The sequence below is a fragment of the Molothrus ater genome, chromosome 21 (assembly GCF_012460135.2).
Source record: "Molothrus ater isolate BHLD 08-10-18 breed brown headed cowbird chromosome 21, BPBGC_Mater_1.1, whole genome shotgun sequence".
Classification (NCBI taxonomy): Eukaryota; Metazoa; Chordata; class Aves; order Passeriformes; family Icteridae; genus Molothrus; species Molothrus ater.
In genome coordinates, this window is record NC_050498.2 from 9,566,655 (window position 1) to 9,589,537 (window position 22,883).

The 22,883-nt window shown below is 43.4% G+C and overlaps 1 protein-coding gene across 2 annotated transcripts in view; it reads left to right on the forward strand.

Moving 5' to 3' along the window:
• The first annotated feature begins 549 nt into the window (after nucleotides 1–549).
• Nucleotides 550–22,883, forward strand: part of USP32 (ubiquitin specific peptidase 32) — a 64,391-nt gene continuing 42,057 nt past the window's right edge. For both annotated transcript variants that reach the window (XM_036395013.2, XM_036395014.2), the window contains exons 1-2: nucleotides 550–686; nucleotides 20,609–20,736. In XM_036395013.2, the coding sequence (XP_036250906.1) occupies nucleotides 629–686; nucleotides 20,609–20,736 (186 nt within the window). In that variant the 5' untranslated portion in view covers nucleotides 550–628. The remainder of the gene's footprint in view (nucleotides 687–20,608; nucleotides 20,737–22,883) is intronic.

The window sequence follows — 22,883 nt, forward strand, 5'->3', positions numbered from 1 at the left end:
GGGGCTGATCCCCTGTGAGGATCGAGGAGATTGAGGGGGCTGTTCCCTGTGCACTTTGAGGGTGCTGCGACTCTCACCCTCCCACAGGAGCGAGCCTGGGGCTGTTCCGCCGGGGGCCCCATCGCACCGCAGCCTTTCTCCACTCGCCGCTGCACGCTACGGGAAGCGCTGACAGCTTTCGCAAGCGACACCTTCCGAAGCGCCTGTGCCGGGGCAGAGCCCGGTCGTTCCTCGTCACACCTCCTTCCTCTGCGGCCGCGGAGCCAACCCGGAGCCGAGGAGGCACCGGCACGGCCGCAGCGCTGCAGAGCCCCCGACCGCCGCCGCCGGTGCTGCTGCGGCTCCCCCTCGGCTGCCCCTGAGGGGGCGCGCGGCGGCGCCGCCGGGCGGGCGGGAGCGGGGGGCTCGGCCTTGGCCAATCACAGCCCGGCCCCGGCCTCCCCGCGCCCCACGTGACGCGGCGCGCGCGCCCCACGTGACCCGCGATGGAGGCTGCGGCGGCGGCGGCGGGGCGGGCGCGCGGCCGCCGCCTCCTCCTCCCCCCGCCCCCCCCGGGCGGCCCCGCCCCCCCTCCCCCGTCGGTAGCGGCTCCGGCGGGCGCCGCCGCGGCCATGGACTGAGCGGCACCATGGGCGCCAAGGAGTCCCGCATCGGCTTCCTCGGCTACGACGAGGCCCTGCGGAGGGGTGAGGGAGGCGGCGGCGGGGACGGGAGGGTGGGTGGAGGTTGGCGGGGAGGGGTGCGGGGGCCCCGCGCTGCCCCCCGCCAGCGGGCGGTGAGGCGGCACCTCCATGACGGACCCCGCGCGGAGGCACTTGCGCCGTTCGGGGGGCTCCTTCCCCGCTGCCTTCGCCCCTCCGCCCCGTCGTTTATTTATTTATCTTATCTATTTATTTATTTATCTCTCTCCCCTTCTTTAAGGCGGCCCCGGCAGGGCCCGGTGCCCGCCGCCGGTGCCGTCCCCTCCCCGCCGCCCCTCGGCCCGGCCTCCGCCTGTGGCCGGCCGGCATAAGGCGGGCAGCGCTGGCATCGCGGTGTGACGGGGCTGTCACCCGGCTCCGCCGGCCCTCCCGCTCCTCGTGTTTACCTCCCCGTGCTCGGGGATCACGCAGCTGCGGCTCCGCATGGCAAGATGGATGTGGCGTGCGTGGCTCGGGCTCGGTGTCGCTGTTTTAGCCCGGTTTAGGGTCCTCCCGGAGGATTTAAAGAGCAACTAGCGAAGGGAAAACATAAACAAGCCGAATGGTGAACGCTCGCAGCTGCAGGGCTCCAAGGCGACGGCAAGCTACACCCTGGGAGCTCCCTGGCTCTGGAACCGATAGCCAAGTCCAAGGACAAAGAGGGACAGGAATTGTCAGCTGTAAATGCTGTGCAGGGAGGACAGGTGTTGGTAATTGTTGCCCTATTGTGCCTTCACGTGATGCAGCGCAGGTAAAGCAGCTTCACCTGTTTGATATTTAAAGCCCTGATAAAATTCATAAGCTCGAGCCAGTCTATGGCTGCCCTTTTTATTCCTGCTTGTATGTGAGAGGCATGGCAGGAGTGATAAGGGAGAACTGGGAGGAACCACTGGGTGTTAACTGAAAAAGAAACAAATTGACGTGAAATGGGGTTTTTGTTAAATATTTTCTTTTTTTTTTTTTTTTCTGGTGGAGCCTCTGAGGGATGCCATGTCAGATAGGAAATGGAGCAACGTAGTGTCAAGCAGGAGAAACAAACGTATGATTCAAAGTCACTTGTTACAGATTTTAAACATAACAGCCCTGAAGGATTTTCACTGCTAGTGAAAGTATGGGAAGTCTTTGAAAGCTCTGGTGCACGTATTTTTAGAAGAGCTGGAGTTATAAATGTAGCTTGGTAGAGGTGTGAAGTTAAATATACCAGGGAGCGTTTGAAATAAGCTGTTTGGTGGAGAATACAGTCATTTGGTCACAATGTATATTGCAGAGTTCCTAAATAAGAAAAAACAAGTGTTTTGAATTTTAAAGTTAGATTTAAACTCTTACATTGCTTCAAAATCAAGGCACTTGATCTGGATGCTTCATAAGTAGTAAGATTGATTTCTTTGTAATAAGAAATGATTTCTGTGCAGTGAATATAATACTTTTCTTTGTTATTTTTTGGATGTTTTTCTTCTCTATATGAGACCTTCAATACTGTTTTTCTGTAGGAGACCAGGAAGGTTGTTTTAGGCACTCTGTTATAAATTGATGTTTTGCTAAATAACTATGTTGTTTACTTAACCAGTGAATCACTGTATGTATAAATCAGGCCAGTTATCAAAACATTATTTGTTAGACCATTCCTACTTCCACAGAACCTTGCTGGTACTTGTGGCGTTTCTGTGGACACAAGCAGAGATAATGGATGAACGTAAATGTTAAAAAAAGAAAATCAAATATATTTATCTCCAGTTAGATCTAACACTGTTTCCTGGTTCTTAAATGGTAAGAAAGTTTTGTATTAGGTGGTATTTGTACAGATTTTTCTGCTGGGAATTCTTTATGAGCAATCAGTACTGGTTACCTGTACTTGTGCTAATCATTCAGAATGCTATGATTGTATTTTTGAGTCACCAATTTGAATTTCAGTTGTTCAGAATATCTGGGAAAAAATGCTGCTTCTGTCAGCTTCAGAAAATAAGGCTGACTTTTAAGCAGTTTCACTTATTGCAATTCCATTTTGGTAGTAACCAAAGGTTGTGAAGGTGAGGGGAGTTGTGGTTAAAGGCTCACAATATAAATAACTGTAGCTAAAATGTAACTTCTGTTCAAGGAGATGAAAGTGCCAGAGCAGCCTGGTGCTGATGGCCTTTTCCACCCTTGAACAGGAGACAGTCCTGCTGCTTTATTTTCCTCTTTTTCCTTGGCACAGGCAGCTGACCCTGCTGTGGTGACGTGGCCCCGTGGATGGGTCCTGTGTCCACCAGTGCAGGTCACAGGAGTGTCACCAGCCTCCCTGAGATCTGCCTGCAGTGGAAAGCAGGATGCTATTTTAGACATCTCTTTTTATGAATTTTGCCAATTGTGGTCATCTTATTTATAGTAGCCAGAGGCACAAAGTGGTGTTGCTGTGGAAAAGGTATGAGATGAGAAGTGAGGAGAGCTATTCCTGACCCCTCAGACCTCCTTCCGAGGATGGATCCTTTGTGAGGAGATGAAATCCTTGGGCAGGTCATTAGAGGTGAAGTCAGAAGTGCCTTGTTCCAAACTGAGCATAAAATTGCCAGTTATTTTATCAAACTGAATTTGTGGTGGCATGAACTGGTACTGTGGCTCTTGAGCTTGTTGCCTTTTTCTTAGCCTTAAGCTCCAACAGCAATTTTCTGCTAAGGGCAGTGCTGCAAGTCAGCCAGCTCTTGTTTTAGTGGATTTTCCAATGTTTGTTCCTGATTTCCCACTCCTCTCCTAGCACTGAGTCCATCAGGCTGGCTGGGTGCTCTGGCCTTAGTTCTCCTCTGCCAGTCTTGATACCCAATTCCTCAAAGAGCTGTCTTTGGGCCAATAAAACTTAATTTAAAAAAGAACCTTTTATCTATTGTATTAGCTCCTGCACTGTCCTGTGTTGTATATGGAATATTTTAACAAGAATTCTAGGAAAGAGATTCCTGTGTGGTATTGGTGGTCAGTTTATTTCAGATCCCTATGGATTGTGTTTTCCAGTGGCTGTTAATGTGTTCTGCTTCAGTAACTTTGAGAGGATAATCGTAGTCTGAGCATAAATTTATGTAGGTACTTGTGAATTATGAAACTGTAGAATCTGTAGTCAAAGTTTCTGTGAATGCTACTTAGAGCAGGTATAATTCAGGCCATTTCCAGCTAAATTATCTATGCTAAATATTGAGTCAGGGAACCACTTAAAAGAAACGTTGGTGCATAATCATGGATCTGTCAGATTTGGGCCAGAGAGGAAGGCAGAGTTTTCCTTCTGCTCAAAGTAAGGTAAAATTTTTGTTTCATGAATGCACCACATCAGCATGGTCAGTGAGCATAGCATTTGGAGAAATGAGTGACTGCTGATAAATCCATTTAATTGTGTTTGGTCCTGTGCTCAGTGATCTCTGAGAAAAAGAGCAAAATGAAAGCACAGAAACAGTGCTGGTGTTGGAAAACGTGCCTGCAGTTAAAATGCCAGCTAACAGCAAGGCAAAACTTGCAGGTGTATCAGTTCCACAGGTTTTGCCTCTGGAGAGTTCATGGCATGGTGGTTTTTGGGGCAGTTTTCTTTCCTGGCTGTGTGTCTCTGAGATGGCACCAACTGGAGAACACCAAAGTAACAAAAACCCCCTGTAACCCACAAGGAGCTTGCTGAGTGTGTGCAGTAATGACTAATGTGTGATGGGCAGAGGATAAATCTTGCTAATGACCTTTCGTGTCTTGATTGAATTTGAAAAATAGCTACATTTGTTTTATTTAAATCAAGACAAATATATCTGGTGTCTGATCATTAACATCCTCAAGCGTACAGATGTCATAAATCTGACAAGAGGATGATGGAAAACTTGTGCAAATATATCATCATCTAGTTGAGGCTGTCGATCTCAGCCTGGTGACAAATCCATGGCCCTTCAGCCCATGGAAAACTGCTTTTTATTACTCCAGATTCTAAAATTAACTTTTTAAATCCCAGCCATCTTTTAGGAAAAACAGTCAGGGAACCATTTTAGTCGTTTGTTCTCTTCTTTCTGTATTCCATGAAGGAGAGTATTCTGCTTTGTTTTCTCTCATAGCTGAAAACCAGAGCTTGACCATGATAGGGAGGTGAAGGTTCTTTGGGATATGTTATTTTCTAAGGGTACAAACCTGTGCTTTTCCAAGCCTTGAGTTTCAGAGGCATGTGCTGAAAATGCCTAGAAGTCTCTCAGCCTTTTTTTTTTAGCTATCAGAATGAATAGAATCCACTGTGGAGACAGTCTAGATTCTACAGTGAGGCTTGTTATGTCAGCCAGTATTTGATGGCTTCAGGGCTCTGTCATATGATGAAAGCAGGTATGAATGCAGAGCTTCACACTTCCTGTTTATAGAGCTGCAGAGCTGCAAGTGGCTGCTCAAATTCACAGAGCAGTAATTATTTCACAACTCTGGCATTCAGTTGTGGTGCTTGTTTTGGGAGGGCACCTCAGCAGGCTCTGCTGGACACGTATTTCAAAGGCAGGAGTGACTGGGGGAATTCTACTGAAACTTCCATGAGCTGGTGAGAAGATGCTCCTTAGAATCACGGACTGGTTTGGGGTGAGATCATCCCCTCAGAGATCATCTTGTTCCACCCCCCTGCCATGGACACCTTCCATGAGACCAGGTTGCTCCAACCTGGCCTTGGGCACTGCTCTGAGCAGCCTGTGCCAGGGCCTCACCACCCTCACGGGGAGGAATTCCTTCCAAATATCCAATGTCACCCCCTCTCTGTCAGTGGGAAGCCATTCCCCTTGTCCTGGCACTCCAGGCCCTTGTGAAAAGTCTCTCCCTGTGTTTCCTGTCAGCTCCTTCAGGAACCGGGGGGCTGCAATTAGGTCACCCCAAATCTTCTCTTCTCCAGGCTGAACCATGCCAGTTCCCTCACCCTTTCCTCCCAGCAGAGCTGCTCCATCCCTTTGATCATCTGGAGTGGCTCCAGCAGCTCCAGCTCCTTCTGGATTGCCCCTCAGGGCTGGGGGCAGCTGTGCAGGTGGGATCCCACCGGAGAGGGCAGAATCCCCCATTTCTGCTGCCCACGCTGTGGGGTCAGCCCAGGGCACAGGGCACGTCCAGCCTCTCACCCACAGCACCCCCAAACCCCTCTCCCTGTAGCTGAGGTGTTGGGAGAGGCTTGGGTTTTAATCTGTGCTGAATTGCAGCCACCACTTTCTCCTTTCCCTCAGGTTCCAAGTTTAGGGAAGTGAACTCAGGGGGTTTCAGCCTCTTGCTTAGGACTCCCCGAGTTATTTCCTATTGGCAATGAGGAACCGTGGTGGAGTGAACTGAAGTCAGCTAACGGTAAATTTCCTTTCCTGAGGTACCTCTTGTGGTCTTTAGAGGCTCTTTATGAAATACCAGTTGAAAACTTACAAATTAGGGGCAAATATTGCCTCCTGCTTAGGCTGCTGCAAGTGCTGTGCTTCTGTGGGAGCTGATTGCATCCTTTTAGGAGGTTTGTAGTAATTCTTAGATGGTTCCCAAGCACGGCAGAAACTTGGTGATTGCACAAGTGTTGAGAGTGCAGGGAGTGATGCAAGTCTGAGAAAAGAGGATTTAAGAACATAGGTGTTTCATAAATAAGAAAAAATGTGATCATCTTTAAGAAAAAAAACCCTCAAAAAGTTGAATTATGATTCAGTAAATGTTGGGAATCCTCTGGTTTCTCACTTCTCAGGTGAATCATGTCCCTAAATAGGAGCAGGCTCCCAACATTAGCTGCAGTTCTGTCCTGTCAGCGAGTTACTGGAGACTCCAATCAAAGCAGGCAGGAAAGCTGCCAGGGGAGTTTAAATAGATATCATTCCAGCCATGGGGCTGGAGGTCACTGGATAAGCTGGACAAATCCTCATTTTGAGTGTTAAATATCTTGATATAAGTGAAAAGACCACTATCAGGCTATTCTGTATGTAATACATTTTCTTATCTTGATGTAGACTGAAACTGAGTCCTCAAAACATTTATTTGGATTATAGGTTATGTGCCTGTGTATCTCCCAGGTCATAAACCTGAGCTTTATTTCTTGGATTTTAATCAATGACATTCGTTGGTTTATAGTCTCTAATCAGTTTCTGGTTTTTCCTCCTGTCACATCAGGGGTTTTTTAAATACACATTCCCCAAGAAAGTTGTTGAACTTTCATCCTTAGAGATTTCCAAGCTCTGCCTGGACAAAACCCTCTGGAAGCTGGTTTGAGTTCAGCCTTGACCCAGTTTCAAGCACAAGGGTGAACCAAGTGACCTCCTGAGATACTTTCCAACCTGATAGATTCTATAAAATATTTCTGTTCAGCTTGAATTTTGTGAAGTCTTGTTTTGATGAAGTCCTAAATCTACCTGACAGTGTCCTACAGAGGAAAAAAAAAAAACCAAAAGGACAAAAATAGAAACGAGGAAGTTGTTCAGTGTGAGATGAAGCATCTCTAATGAAATGTGAAAGAAAAAAAAATAAGAGGGGACTACTTTGAATCCTGTTTACTTGACTTGTAACAGTTTCAGGCTTTCTGGCTGCTGGCTCTGTGGCAGGCATGAAAACCCTCACCCCTTTGCTCTGCTCAAGGGAACTCAGCCCACTGTCTCCTTTCATAAAATGAGCAAGGCATTCAGTTCTTTAGTACTCAAGAAAATGAAATCAGATTCAAAAAATGGGCCTCAGAAGGGCTGACAAGGCTGAGAATGAAAAAGAACACAGCATTAGCAAGTAATGTGATGAGGTGAGGCATGAAGTGTCTGTTGAATTCTCTAAATTAGGATTATTGTACAACTCCTGCTTTGAGGTGGGACTGGGTAGGGTTTTCTGTATTTAAAAACCCTGATGTTACTAATATCTGTCATTCAAAAAGTGTCACTGTCTTCTGAAAATGGGGTGGATCCTTGGTTAGGTTGTGAATTGCTATAAATCATTTGCTCTATGGGAGGTCTAATGAGTGCAGAGCTCTCGTGACATCTCCATGACTTAGTTATTAATTATTATTAAAATAATCCTGCTCCGTTCTGGTCCAAGAAGAAGTTGTAAATACTGTGAGCATGCAGAAAGCTGACGGAGGAAGGGTAGGACGAGTGTGGCATTTTCAGCCAGCAGAGCTCTTTCTGCCCACTGCCTTTGGTTATTTCCAAGCCTGGTGTAAAGCAGACCCGCCCAGCTGGGGTTTTTAGGGCCTCCTTCAGGGCTCCTCTTTGCCTGATGGTTTCCTAGTTTGAGTTTCTGTATAGAAAAGAAAGTTCTGTGGGTTAATTCTAATTAAGACTTTCAATTCTTAGTCATTTAAAACCAAGTTATTTCTTAATTTGTTCCATTCCTTGAAGCAGGTGCCTTTTCTATAAGTTGTACTTAGTCTGAATTATTGTGAATGTCCATGTGATATTTGCAGTATTGAAGAACTACAAAAAGCATCTTTAACATTTAATTTTCATATGAAAAGGTCATTTACATAATGAGACAATGAAGCCTTTGGGCAAAGATGAATGTAGAAGAAAAATCCATTTAGGTAGATTCTGCCTAAGAGTTTGAAAGGGCCTAATTCACCAAACTTTGAATGCTGGATTATTGCTAGCACTTACTGGAATAAAATTCCCTGCTTGCCTAAAAAGAGTGACAAAATCCTAATGCACATTTTCTTTTGTGATTCCTTCAGGGACACCTCACCTTTGTTAGTGATGACTCCATATCTCATAGGCTGTGTAGCTTTAATGTTTGCAGCTGAGCTGTCTAATAGTGGTTTTCATTTCTTTTTTTATATAATGAATTTGAACACCTCGGAGAAATGGGGGTTTTTATGGGGTTGTGTTTACAGCTGAGCAGGGCTGCCATGGTCCCTGCAGGTGGGGCTTGTTTGGAAAGTGCATCACTTTGAAATGCTGCTTTATTAACCTGATGTCAAATCTCTTCTGCATTTCTGATTTTTAATAGCTGTAAACTGAGTTCAGGTCTTGGTTTGACAATAAATGTGTCTGCATGGGGGTTTTGTAGTAGTTCACCAAATCTGCTTAAAAACTGATGTGAGTTATAATCAATCAGAATTTTTCTATGTATCTATTAATTGATTCACTAGAATTAAAGGAAGTTCCTCAGTTATTTTAGTGTATTACTGGCATGTGCCTAAGTCCTGGAGATGTGAGGCTCTTGGTTTAATAATCTAAAAGTTGAACAGAACCATTTTCTTATAAAAACAAGGTAACATTTGCAACAGGGTCTTTATTTGGTGTTGAATCAGAGGAGCTGGCTGAGAAGGGTTTGGAGAAGGGCTAACCAGGCAGTTTGCAGTGCCCAGGGTTGATTTGCCATACAGATGTTCTGGAGTGTGGCACTGGTGCAATGGTTCCTAGTGAGCCACTGTGGCAGTGTTGTCACCTGTCACAGCTGGGGCCCCCTGGCAGGTGCAGACACAGCCCTGATCCTCAGGGTGTTTCAATCTCCTTTTCACCTGTCCCAGCCCAGGACAGGCCTCTCCCATCCCACAGAAGGTGCTTTTGAGGTGACCTGTGCTTCCCCTGGGTGTGTCTGGGGCAAAGCAAGGCGTTGGTGGTGCTGTTGGTGAAGTGCCCGGGCTCCCGTGCCCAGCACCAGGAGTTCTGTGCCAAGCTGAGCTCCTGGGCCAGGGATGCTCCTGGAGAAGCAGCAGGACCAGCCCTCCCTGGTGGGGGAGCACTGGGCAGGCTGGGCTGGCAGAAAGGAGGCCTGGCTGTGTCAGACTCTGTGCTTGTGACTTTGCAGTGGTTTTCAGCGGTGCCTGAGACAGCCTGGACCTTACAAGGGCTCTGACTCCCCTGCTCAGAGCTGCAGCCACAGGGCCAGGCAGGGCCAGCTGCTCTGAGCCAGCTTCAGCAGCAGCTACAAAGGCAAAAGGAATCTCTGCCGTTTATTTGGGTGATATTTTTAAAAATGTCCAAATCCTTTGAAGCTGTTTCACTTAGTTTAGAGTCTGAATTGGGCCCACAAGCTATGAGAGGCAATGTCATTGGGCCAAAATAGGAGAGAATTATATTCTGTATAAAAATGTAGGCTTCATCCTTTGAAAATAAAACCTACTACAAGCCCTTTGGAATATTTCCTCAAAACCAGTGATTTTATTCACATGGTGTCTCTCCTTTTGTCAGCTGGTCTTTCAGTTGTCATCCACTCAGTTTAATTTCATGTTAAGTGTTTAATATAGAATGGATGCTTATGTTTCTTTTGTGTTTGAATGGATGTTCCTTATCTCAAATCTGGTGACAATGGCAGTGCTCAGGGTTTGTGACAGATTCCTGAGCTGAAATATTTTAACAGGAATTTCTGTCTGATTTGAGCTTGCCCTCTTCCAGTTGGAGTTCATTGCTACCACCACAGTTCCTGATGAAGAGTCCTTCCTTCTCCAGCTTCCTTGTAAGCTCCCTTCAGATGCTGGAATTGTTTCAGATGATAAATTTTACTCCATTAGTTTGCAAAATTTGTTCTTTTAAAATTCCGAGACGTTGAATGAAATAAAAAAGTGGAAGAAACACAGAGAGCCCTAAACAGAACAGGAAGTACCAGATTGAATAAGTCTGTGGATGTGGGGAAAAAGAACTGAAAGTATTGGGATAGTAATTAGGAGAACTTGAGTTTTGCAGATTGAATTTGTTCTAAAAATGAACTTGAATGTGGCATCATGAATGTATTTTGGGCTGAAGAAGCACTTCTTTTCAATCTCTGTTTCTAGCTGTTAGGTGTTATCCAGAAGCAAAATCTTACTCTGGAAATTTCCTAGTCTTGTCAAGATTTCTAGCACGTTTTCCCTTGTGATGTGGTACAGTTAAATCCCAGATTTCAGTTTAAAAATTGAAAAAGTGGATTTGCACAGCTGAAAGAGGCGTGCTCTGGGATGAATGAGCAGCACTTGGTGCAGTCAGGGCAGCCTGGTCTGTGCTGTGCCAGGGTTTAGGGAGGGTTATTATCAGTGGAACGGTAATGGCAGAACTTCTTGGTCCCTGTTTTCCAATCCTGCAGCTACCAACATGATTTGTCTTTGCCTAAAGAATTAGAATTGCTCTTTTTGCCATTAACCAATTCCCCAGTTTTTTTGTTGCCTGCAATTCGGCGTTGTCTTCTGATCACCTTGGTTAGAGAGCTGTGGTGGAAATGTGCTGTGAAAAGTAATGTTATTTTTCAAATAGTGAATAGATTGCAACATTGATAGGGCAGAGCAGGAAGAAACCACAACATGCACCAATTCCAGTGCAGAGCACAGGATAAATATCTGCAGAGGCCACAGTGTTACAGGGATAGAGGTTAAAAAGCAGAATAGAAAATATTTGATAAATATAGAATCATAAAATGTTCATAATTTATTATGCAAATGTACTGCTGCTAATAGAGCCTGTAATGTCCTTGAGGATATCTTGTGAGTCTCTCAGGGATTCAGGCAGAGATCCCAGCTGCTGCCTCTCTTCAGGGCACTGGGGCTCTTTGGTGGGAGCCGTTGTGACACCTTTTCTGTTCCTGGGGGGCAGGGGGTCACAGCAACCTCTGGAACTGGAGCCCTCCCAGCCATCCAGGCTGCTCAGAGCCCCTGGAGCTGCTGCCATGCAGCTCTTCCAGGGTGCTCTGAACGTGCTGTTTCATCCTTGCCATGGAGAGCCTTAGGAGGAATGTACAGGAATGCTGTGAAAAACGCCAAGCACTGCTTTTTAAAATGTTAAAACTTTAATAGTAATAAAATGGTTATACAAATAGTGATACAATGAGAGCAATAATAATTTGGACAATTTGAATTAGGACAATATGAGACAATAGAGACAAAGAGTTATGGACAGTCTGGGTACCTTTTTCTGGACAGCACAAACCTGAAAAAGGATCCCATGTAACAGAGGATTAACCCTTAAAAACAACAGCCTGTTGCATATTCATGCACCTCATCCATGATGCATAAACTCCATTCAAACACAGGATTCTGTCTGGTCATCAGCAACTTCTTCCTCTGAATCCCAACAGTGCCTCGAGGTGGGAAGAAGTTCATTTCTTCTGATAAGAAGAAAAAGCAATAAATTCTTTTTCTCTGTAAGATTCAGGTGTCCTGTGGCTGCTGTCTCACTGCGAGTCCTTTCATTAAAAGAAAATATCCTACATAGCACAGTTTCTATTTTAACATTTTGTTATAACCTAAAACTATATTTAACACACTACTTAAGAGAATTAATACAGCATCACTTTCTAACACAACACTTATAATATTCATTTGAATATTTGCGAAAAGCCAATGATAAAATCCGCATTTTTCACATGCACTGAGGAATTCTCTAATGTAAAACTAGCATGGCACCTGCCAGGGTAATCCTAAATATGAATCCTGGGATGTTAATTGAGGCTTCTCTTAACAGGAGCTGCAGCAGTGGGCATGGAGTTGGGAAACAGTAATGCTAATTGTTTGCTATTGTCTGTTAAAAAATAAAGCTCTGATTCAGTTCTTGGTGTTCTACCAACCATGCAATGGGGTCCCAGAACTAAGCACGTGGTGGTTTTTATTTCATTTCTTCCCTCCCTAGCCCAGTGGCTGTGTTTGTGATTGTGCTGGTATTTTTCAGCCTTTCACAGGTTGGGTATCAGGCTTGTCATTATGTGTTTGTAACAGTGCCACAGGAGACAGAAATTTGGGACCTGACACTGAATATTCCCTTTACAGCTGAGTTTGAGGTGATATTTTAGACAGATGTGTCCCCAGGAGCTGGGAATAGGAAGGCTGGAAGCAGAGAGCCTTTTCTTGGCCATATGAATACACACGTGTGGAGGGTTTGTGCCAGAGCACTTGACTTTCAAGTGAGTCATATTTTTCCTCTGACTTCAGAAATTAAGATGTAGCAATGTATAAATATTTTCTGAATCTCTTATTATTCGTGTCACAGTATGTAAGTGCTGTGCTTTACTGGAGTTGGCTCTTTTAGCTGCCAGAGGCCAACCCTGGAGTGAATATTTGATCCAAACTTTGCCAGCAATCCCAAGTTAGAGCTCCTTCCTTGCCTCTCATCCCCGCTGAAGGTGATGGGAAGCTCTGCCTTCCTGTGTAGAAGTTGTAGCTGCTGTTTAACTTTCAGGCTTAGACTATATTTTTTTATTTAAAGAACAATTCATATTACAGCTGTGTTTAGTATCTTTGGTACTGTTGGGAGACAGGGTATGAAATATTTGTTCTATTCCAATTTATTTTGTAGCACGGTCCTTATGTGGTGTTTGCATTTACATAGTTGGCACTTGCTTTTCATTTGAGCAAGGTGTTTATTTCTTGGAAATGAGTTTTATATTGTAATTTTGTGAATCTTAACAAGCATAAACGTCTCGATGATTTTCATGGTGGTAATAAAGCAGAGGCAGCTTTTTTGAATTGTGACAGGAGCTGCTCTGCTCACCTATAACAACACAAACCTTCAGTGTGTTTGCCAGGAAAACTGATGAAGGGACAGCTCAGAAAAGCAGAGTTAAATTTCTAATCTAAACAGGACTAAACAGTAATTCTAAAACATTCACCTGGGAAATCATGGACAAACCACAGCTCTGAAGGTGCAGCAGAGGAAAACAGCAGAGCCAAGGGAGAGCAAATCCTGGGAGCTCAGGGGAAGGTGGCCATTCCAGACTCCTGACTGATGTTTAGGCCCTGTTATCTCTTGGAGGGTAGCTCAGGGTTCTCAGTGCTCTGAGATGATGTGTGCTCTGTTAAAACCGTTTAAAACCATTTAAAACTTGGCCCCTTTTCCTGTGGGTGGGAAAGGTGACATCCTGGGATGATCCAGGGCTGGGAATTGCTCCTGGAGAATGAGTTCGCCAATTCTTTACTTGGTAACAGGAATCCCTATTTGTCCCTAATATGTAATATTACAATTGACTGTGCTTCAATTTACAGTTGTAAAAATGCTAAAATAGATGTTGCTGATCTGCAAGGTTTTGTGAATTTTCAGGTTCTTTCAGGTTTATCCCATGGCTCATATGGATGGACCAGGGAGCTCCTTAAATTAAAATATGGCCAATAAGATTTCCATGCTCAGATAGTGGGATTATTATTATTATTATTATTATTATTATTATTATTATTATTATTATTATTATTATTATTATTATTGTTATTGTTATTGTTATTATTATCGTTATTATTGTTGTTATTATTATTATCATTGTTATTATTATCATTATTATTTTTATTTTTATTTTTTATTTTTATTTCTTCATTGGCTGTTATGTACCAGTTGCTCTCCACACTGGGCTTACTGGAAGAGTTAATCCAAACAGCACCATGCCCTGATGAAGATAGAGAGGGATAAAAGAGGCTGGGAATGCTGGCATTCTTTTGGGAATGGGAACTGTGAGGAGGAAGCTCTTTGAAGATTAAAAGCATCACATAAATGCTAAGTGTTCATGTACAGAAAATTGGCAAATGCTATTGTAATGACTAAATCTCCTTGCAGTGCCTGCACAGGAGATGTTAAACCTTTGATCTGCATTGGGGAAGGTCTGATGGAAGCAGGGAAAGCTTTATCCACAGGGTGAGCCACTGCTACCAGAAACAAAGCATAGGTGGGAGGAAAAAAATACAGCTGGATTGAATAATTCCATTTTTTTAAAATGCCCAAACCATGGTGTTGTTATCCTTAAATTGCTGTTGCTGGTAAATGTGTGAAGCCTTTGTGGAGGTGCCCTGTGAGAACTGAGTGCTTCCATTTCTGATATTCCACTCATGAAAGATTCCTTAGGAGTGGGCTCATTTTTCCATTAGGGAAGGCAGGAATTTTTAGTCTGTGTTTTCTCCCAAAATATTCCCAAATGGATTCCTTTTTAGCAAGAGTGTGTGGGTGTGGAGGTTGACTTTTTAGTCAGAGCTGGTTCATTTATCTCAATTGTATTTTGCAGTTGGGTCCTCCAATTTGGGGCTGTTCCCAAACACACTTTACTTTCACTTGCACATTTTACCTCTTTGAAGCTTTTTAGTAATTGCTTTGGTTCTTGACAACTTCATAACCACAGCCATTAAGTCACAATAAAGACTAATGAAAAAAGTAATAAAATTTCCATGTATAACTAGGATGAAGATTCCTAAGGGAAATATTGAGCGAGTGATTACAGGGAAGATAATTGTCTGGTTAGAGAATTATATGCCCTGTGAGTTTGATATGGAACCTCAAAAATTGTCACTTAAAAATCAAAATATTGGAATTATGAAAAAACCTGAGCTGGAAGTGAGGAAGAACTTGAGACAGGTGATTTTTTTTTTCTTGCTTTCTGAAGGATGAGCAAGTTGTCAGTTTTATTAGCATTCAGGTTTGGTTATTTTTAGTGAAGAATAAATGCAATGTTATGCTGATGGTTGCAAATGATTGCTTGCTTTGTGTACTTGTGATGTGCAGGGCTGGTGGGATTTTGTTTTTTAAGGCACTGACTTAGCAAGCTGCTTTTCACCCAGTAGTGACATTGGAAATTCAGATTTTGGGATGTGTTTGAAGGGTATTTGGGGCATTTTGATGCTTCCATTTCTGGGAGGAATCACCGGTGCTTCAGTCAGATGAGCTGCAAAGGTTCTTGACCCTTCACCTGGCCTGACCTTCCTATCCTGTGTTTTCTCTTCCTGCTTATGCAATGTTTTGTTTCCTGTTTTGGCTTTCAGCACTGTCAATGCATCGTGGTTTTCTCCCTCGGCTGGGCTGGTTTGGGTTTTGTGCTGGGAACCTGTGAACCAGAAGAAATCCTTTATTTTCCTGTAGTCAAGTGAAGTATTTCAGGCTCTTGGGACAAAATCAGCTTTTTGCTGTGGTTCCTAATGGCACTGATGGTTTGCAGGGAGCTCTTGTGATTCTGGAGCTGTTTCTGTGTCCAATTAGTTCTACCTGATGTTAATTGGTCAGTTTATAGTAGCCAGGACAGATTAATTCCACTTTCCCCTCAGTTAAACACTTGGAGTTCTGCCCTTTTCACTGATTAAATCAGCATTTTAGCAGTAGCTTGTAGTGCTTTTACACAATATCTTAGCTCGTTTATCACCCATCTGTGTGATGCAGGCTGGAATTTAAATCCATTTCAGAGCTGAGACAAGACATGGACAGGTTCAGTGTCCGCATGGCTCCGGCAGAACTGAGAGTTCAAATGTTTTATTTGTCACCTTTGCTGCACAGACAAGGGGCTGCTGTGGAAAGCTGTGCTTTGGCTCTCAGCCTCTGTTTCTCAGCATTTTCCATCAGTGGGCTTTCATTTGGAAGGATGGGGGGAAACGTAAGGGAAGGTGGTTTTGTAGCTGGCCCGACTTTGCAAATAAATATTAAATAGGAATTTTAAATACATTTGTTGTGCTTGCTCTTGATGCATGTGTCACAGGTAAGGTGTATAATATTTTTGTTCTAAGCTGTAAAATCTCCACTAGGCCTGGCCAACCACTCCTTTTAACCTTTAAGCAGAGACTATGGAGTGTGGAAGTTTTTATATTCCTTTTGTTCAATAGTTACATCATAAAAATACGTGTAATTAAGGAAGTTCCTTCTTACAGTATTTGAATAAAACACTTTATTGAGGTAATTTTTGCAAACCTTAGCTCAGATTCAGAGGCCTCTGAGGAAGTATCACAAAATATGCAGTGTAGGTACTTTGAGTAGTGAGGAATTGGCTTTGATGTAACCATTTTCTCCTCTCTCTTTTTCCAAAACAGGACGTGAAAAAGCAAAAATATCAATATTACTTGTATTTAGCCATGCAGTTATGTTTTTATGATGACTCTTAATAATTTTCACTAGCAGCCTGGTAACAGCAGAGCAGCTTTTGCTGAGCCAGGTACTTGCTGCCCATTTTTGGTTTCTTTGTCCTTTCAGTGTGATTTTTGGAGGGGACAGAGGTGATGCCGTACCCCAAACCCCACATTGCTCACAGGGTATTTTAGAACCTTCCCAGAAGGTGGGGGTGGGATTAGAGCTACAGGATGTGGAAAGAAAAAAAAGAAAAAGTCAGAAGTGAACAGAGGTTGTAAAATGAAGGGAGAATGTGGCAGCAGAACTTGCAAAGCTCCACTGGAAGGGTTGATTTCCTCCAGCTTAGTCTGAGCAGTTTTACTGGGGGAGCAAAACAAGGTTTAAGTCTAGAGCTGGACTTGCATAATCTGAGCTTCAGGTACAGTTTTAGTCCAAAAGGAAAAGTCCAGGATGACTTAGTAACAAATATGTGAAAGCAGAGCAGGACAAGGTGGTTCCCAGCAGGGGCCAGGTTTGGAAGGCACTGCACATTTCATTACCTGGATAGATGGGAATTAAAACAAAAAATGTGGAATTGTACATCCACATAAACAGCCTGAAGTTTAAGTAACACTGGGAAACTAAAAATACCCTCAGCAGCTGGTGAGCTGGAGGTTTGTTACAATTACCGTGAGCAGGGTGACATTCTTAGCTGAGGTTGCGTGGTTTCATTTAAACTTTATTAAACAAACTGGAGCTGCAATATTCCCTGGAGAGCTGGATGCAGCACTCAGCTCCTGCTCAAGTGTCTGCAGCTCTGCTGGAAAGCCTCCAGGTGAGGTGGCCCAGGAGCTTTGTGTTAGCAGAGTTACCACGGGCACCCTGACAGCCTGGGGCTTGCTTTCACTGTGGTGTTTGCAAGTGGGCAGCTGGATTTTAAGGATTATCACACAGTATCCAAGCACTGAAACTTGCTTTTGTTACCTGGTTTTGGGAAATGGGCAAGTGGATTTTTAAGGATTATCACACAGTATCCAAGTACTGAAACTTGCTTTTGTTACCTGGTTTTGGAAAGTGGGCCGGTGGATTTTTAAGATTATCACACAGTATCTAAATACTGAAACTTGCTTTTGTTACCTGGTGGTGTTTGCAAGTGGGCAGGTGGATTTTTAAGGATTATCACACAGTATCTAAATACTGAATCTTGCTTTTGTTACCTTGAATCGGCCTCACAGTCCAAAGGTCACCTGTGTGCTCTGGAGGTGCACGGAATGAGATGTGCTGTTCCATTTGAGTCACTTTCCCTGCAGTAACACTGAGGTCGTGGCACCTGGTAGTGGCAGGTGGGATGTGAAGATGCTTTTTGCCGTGCTCACTACCTCAGGCTGCTCCTGGGAAGTTGTCAGGCTGTGTTTTCCCCTGTCAGGCTGTGAATCCAACAGGGGTGCAGCCATAGTGTGGTGTCTGTCTCCTGTTCTAATGACAGCAGCCTGGGAATGCTCCTCTCAGAGGTGTTTGTAGACAACTGGCTCCTGGAAGTGTCTGGGGAATCTGTGCCTTTGGAAAAAGTGAATATTCCTAATGAAAGGAGTTCAGTCAGTGGAGGAAACAGTGCAGGAGACAGGCTGGTGTCTAAAGGCAGCATGAAAAACCCCTCTGTGTTCTGTGCTGCTTCCTGTGTGTTGGGCTCGTGGAACTGAGAGGAAAAAGGCAGCTTCTGGGGATGGGAGTGTTCTAATTTCTAAAATTATTATAGTTATTATAGTAATAGATGTATTGCTTCTAGAAATGTTCCTTTAATAATTGAAGACTTAGTTTTATTTCCTCTCAAAATGCCATCGTGCTCTATCTCTGTTGAATAATTGGTGCTTTGGTGTTGGGGTTTTGAATTCAAATATTTTGCCTTCCAGACTCATAGTAAACATTGATAATATCTTTGATTTATACTCTGCTCATTTCAGTTGTACTTTCATGTGCATGGATCTAAATGTATAATGAACTTATCTTTACAAAGCTTTGCAGATGATTTTAAATGGGCAGCATCAGTCATTTGAATGGCTCCTGGGGAAGGAATGGAAGTAATTACCTTGCCTGTTATTCCATGACCTTTTTTGTAGTTTCTGTGTGCAAACAATAATACTGAGTGGGCTCTGGCAATAATAATTTGCTTTTGAAATGTACCATGGACTGACAGGATCAGCTTATCATCCCTGTTAAATACCCTGGTGGTGCAGCTCTTTTTGGAGGTCTTGGGAGAATTGCTGGGCAAGTCTTGTTCCCAAGCTTCTCCTCACCTTGGCTGGCACTCCAGTCACCCCATGGATTATGGGAGATACATTTATATGGCATTTTCCTACTCCTGAGCACTGCCTGGAGTGCACACTGGGCAGTCAGGGTGCTCCAAGCATCAACTTAGCCAATGTTTGTATAGAAACTTCTGCCAAATAACCCCAAACCAGATTGGATGAAATGGTGGGGACATTAAAGAATTAAGAGAGAGAGAAGAAACCAGAGGACAGAGTTTATTTTTGTTGAAGATATGTGTGTATGAGCAGGCATATAAAACCTGCAAAAAAAGAGAATAATTCCATTCCAGAACTCCTGTTGGATTTAGTCTAGGATCCATGTTGTTGGCTTTGCTTTGCCCAAATTACAAAACCAGGAGCTTCCCCTTTCCATGCAAAAAATGAGGATAATTCCATCCCAGAACTATTGTTGGATCTAGTCTAGGATCCAGGTTGTTTGCTTTGCTTTGCCCAAATTAGAGAGCCAGGAGTTTCCCCTTTCCATGATCCCTGAGCAATCCCAACACTCATTAAATGTGAGTTGGGCCTGGTTGTGCTCAAAGGTGAAAGGAGGTGAAGCACCTCCCTCCATCTCCTCCTGCTTTGGGATGTGTGAATGTGAAATAATGGAATTTAAACACCTTAAAAGCCAGGTGACAGAATGAGACCAGCATTGCTCTGCCATGTAATTACAGCAGGCTGGTTTTAGTCAAAGGAGAGATGTGCTAATGATAATCACCACTGTGCTAATTGATAGCTCTGGTGCTCTGTGGGTCACACTTGAGCTTTATCTCTCAGATACTTTGATTTATTTTTTTTTTCTTTATGGTTAGAAGCATCCAGAATCTGTAATATAATTTGAGAGGAAATATAACCCAATTTCTGTTTTTACACAATTGTTAAGTGGAGCTAACATCTGTTTCAGTGTTGACTTGGATTAAAATTAGGGAGGAATGTTTTAATGTGATTTACTTTTAAGGATTGATTTTTGCTTTTGATGAATGAATTAACTGAAAAGTAGAAGTTTGACTGAGTGCTGGATGAAGCCCTCAAGTGCTCTGTTGTATTTTGGCTGACAAAAAGCTCCACAAGCCTTTGGCCATGGCAGTGTTGTTTGTGTCTGGCTCGTGATAGCAGGGTAAGGAAAATGCCTTGCTATAAATACAGTGCCACAGCTCCCGTGTGCAGCATCATTTCCCTGGGCTGCTGCTTGGGACATTGCCTTTTCTGCAGCACTCCTGTGCCATTCCCTGCAGCCTGGCCTTTGGACAGAGGCCTTGTTTTGTTCCACGAGATCCTTCCCTTCTCAAAGACTTTCTTAGAAAGTTGCTTTGTGCTTGTAAAATCTGCCTGGCCAGGGTGAGTGGGATGTCATCACATTTTCCACCTTTGCAGTTGTGAACAAGTTTGAACAGGTGTAGCTGGCAAGCAGATTTTGGCTGTGCAAGGGGATCTTGGGGGAAGAATTACATGTAGTCCAACATTTTATTCCTATTAAATCACACCTCACCGTGCTGTCTCATGAGCTTGTGGTGATAAAGTATTTTATTTGTTTTAATACAGAAAGGCAGACTGGTTAATAGATGAAACTGCTTGAAAGATGCTGCTCTTAATAATATTCACCACTGTTGGTTGCAGATAATTTCCCTGGCTTGCATGCAATGCAAAATTGATCATAAAGCTGCCTCATTTTCCTTTGTGTGACAAGAATGGTGCTGAATTTAGAACAAATTACAATCCACTATTGTAGTCAGAAAACTTAGCAGTGAGCAGTTGTTGCCATTGATGGTAACCACAGGTCTGCTTCCCTTCTCTCTTTTCAAGCAAGATTAGATGATTAGATCTCATTTTCCCACTCTTTAGGGGAAATCATGCATTTAATTTCTTGGTGTCTTTTTATTGTCAAGGTAAACGCAAGGAGTGGAGGATTTTGAGATTCCTTGAGCTGTTATCTTTCTGTAACATCTTTATTGACCAATTTGTTTTTTCTTTCCTCTGTTCTCAGTTACAGACATAGAACTGAAGAGGCTCAAAGATGCTTTCAAGAGAACCTGTGGCCTCTCCTATTATATGACCCAGCAGTGCTTCATCAGGGAAGTTCTGGGGGATGGGGTCCCTCCCAAAGTTGCTGAGGTGAGCTGTGAGTTGCTGCTTTCCTGGGGAGCCAAAGGCAGTGGGCACTGGGCAGCTGCATCTGCTGTGCACACACAAATGTTTGTGGGTTGATGGAATTGCATCTGCTGTGCACACACAAATGTTTGTGGGTTGATGGAATTGCATCTGCTGTGCACACACAAATGTTTATGGGTTGATGGAATGGTTTCCCATTTTTTCTGTAACATCCCAATGCACCTCCCCTGCCTGGAAATGGTGTTCCAGCCTTGGATCCTGGGTTAGGGTCAGGGATGTGCTCCCAACCCTGCTAATACCTGGTAGATGACTTTGAAGTAAATCTAAATATCCAGATGTAAATTTGGGCAATTAAAGACTGGGAATTTGTGACAAGACCATAATAACAGATTTTATTTACTCCAGTTGCTGTTGGTTCCTTTGAGATTCCATTGGCTGTTACTTTGTTTTCTTTACAAGCTCTCAAAAAATAAATTTGTTCATAACAGATGTATGAATGAGCTGAAAAATAGCCAGAATCAAAATTTGCAACATGGATATAAGCATATATCTATCTAAAAAAAAAAAAATAGTAATACCATCCTACACATGTGCATGTTTAAAAAGTTATTTTCTTTTATAGAATTGCCCCTTTCTTGAGAGAGATATCAAAATATTCTTGCTAGAGAGACAAAGATTAGGCAGACCTTTCAGATGATCTCTTGCTCCGTGTCATTCCTAATCACAGCCTCTATTTTTGGCACCCTCAGAGCTGTTGACCTCAGAGGATGGTGCAAGTCCCCCAGTTTTATTTAGAGAATGTGAGTGCTGAAGTGTTGCATTGCTGAAGGTTTTACACTCTGGCAGAGTTCCTTTTCCTCAGCTTCGTCTTTCCTCCATTCTTTTTTTCCCCTTTTTTCCTAAATTTTGGCAAAGAGCACGATACTACTTTACTTCTGTTTGCTTTTTATGTGGGTGTTTAAGGCTCAGCAGGAGAATTTGCAGTGGAAAAGGAGGAGTCTGACTTGCCCAGAGCTTCAAGGCTGTCTTCAGCATCAATTTTTGAGTTTGAGAGTTGGTAACCCCTAAGATAAACCAAAAAATGGATCTTTCACAATGTACAATTGGTTTGAAATAGTATAAAATATTGAGAATTTCATGTTCTGTGCTAACTTATACCTTTCTATCCCTTTCATGTCAGTATTAAGGATTCAATTGCTGATTTGGTCACAAATAGAGATTCTGGGGTTTCAGATGTCTGCTGCCTGGTTTTTATTTTATTTTTAAAAAAATCTGTCCTTAAAGACACAATTTTGGTGATGATTCTCTCTTTTAACACTCATGATGGTTATAGAACAGTTCTTGGTTTCCAGGTGGTGAAATAAAATTAATGGAGGACTCCTAATTGGTTTTTGATGGCTTCTCATCAGAACTCATCTCAAAATGTACAAATTATGATGTACTTGTAGCATTCATACTCAGGCAGTGCAGTATCAAATCTGTGAGCTTGAAAACTGTAAATTGGGCCAAAATTGGGATTTGAGTCAAGGGATGCTTTGTAATTCCTGGCTTCAGGATGGGGAGAGGCAGGCAAAGTCATTAGGCAGCTAAAAACCCTGAGTTTTCAGCCTCTCAGTCACTAAAGCAGATCATTGGGAGCCTTGGAGCTGGGCTGTGTGCTCTGCATGCTGCAAATAATGGGTTTTCATATCTGAGGAGAGAGAGGCCTTCAGCAATTTGTTAAATTAAAACCACAGGAGTTTTGAACTGGACACGAAGCAGAGAACTGAAACTCCTGGAACTTTAATCCAACAATCTGGGTGATTGTCCTGCACACAAAACATCTTTTAAGTGTTCAGGACAGTAATGTTTTGGGAGGATCTCTTGGGAGAATGGGGTTGAAGATATGAATAAAAGGAAATTCAGAGCTGTGTCTGTGGTGTTGGACTGCAGGAAAGCTGCTCAGGTGGTGGGAGACAGGAGCACAGCTTTGGTTTTTAAATCCTGTGTATGCTCCTCAGCTGTCCATGGAACAGAACATGTCAAGCTTCAGTTTCATTTTAAAATGTACTCTGTGCCTTACAGTGATGGTGAATTTTACATTCTGAAATGCAGATTGCTGTCATTCTGCCTGGGTGGGGCTGTTTTAAGTGAAGCTGCAACAGCATTAA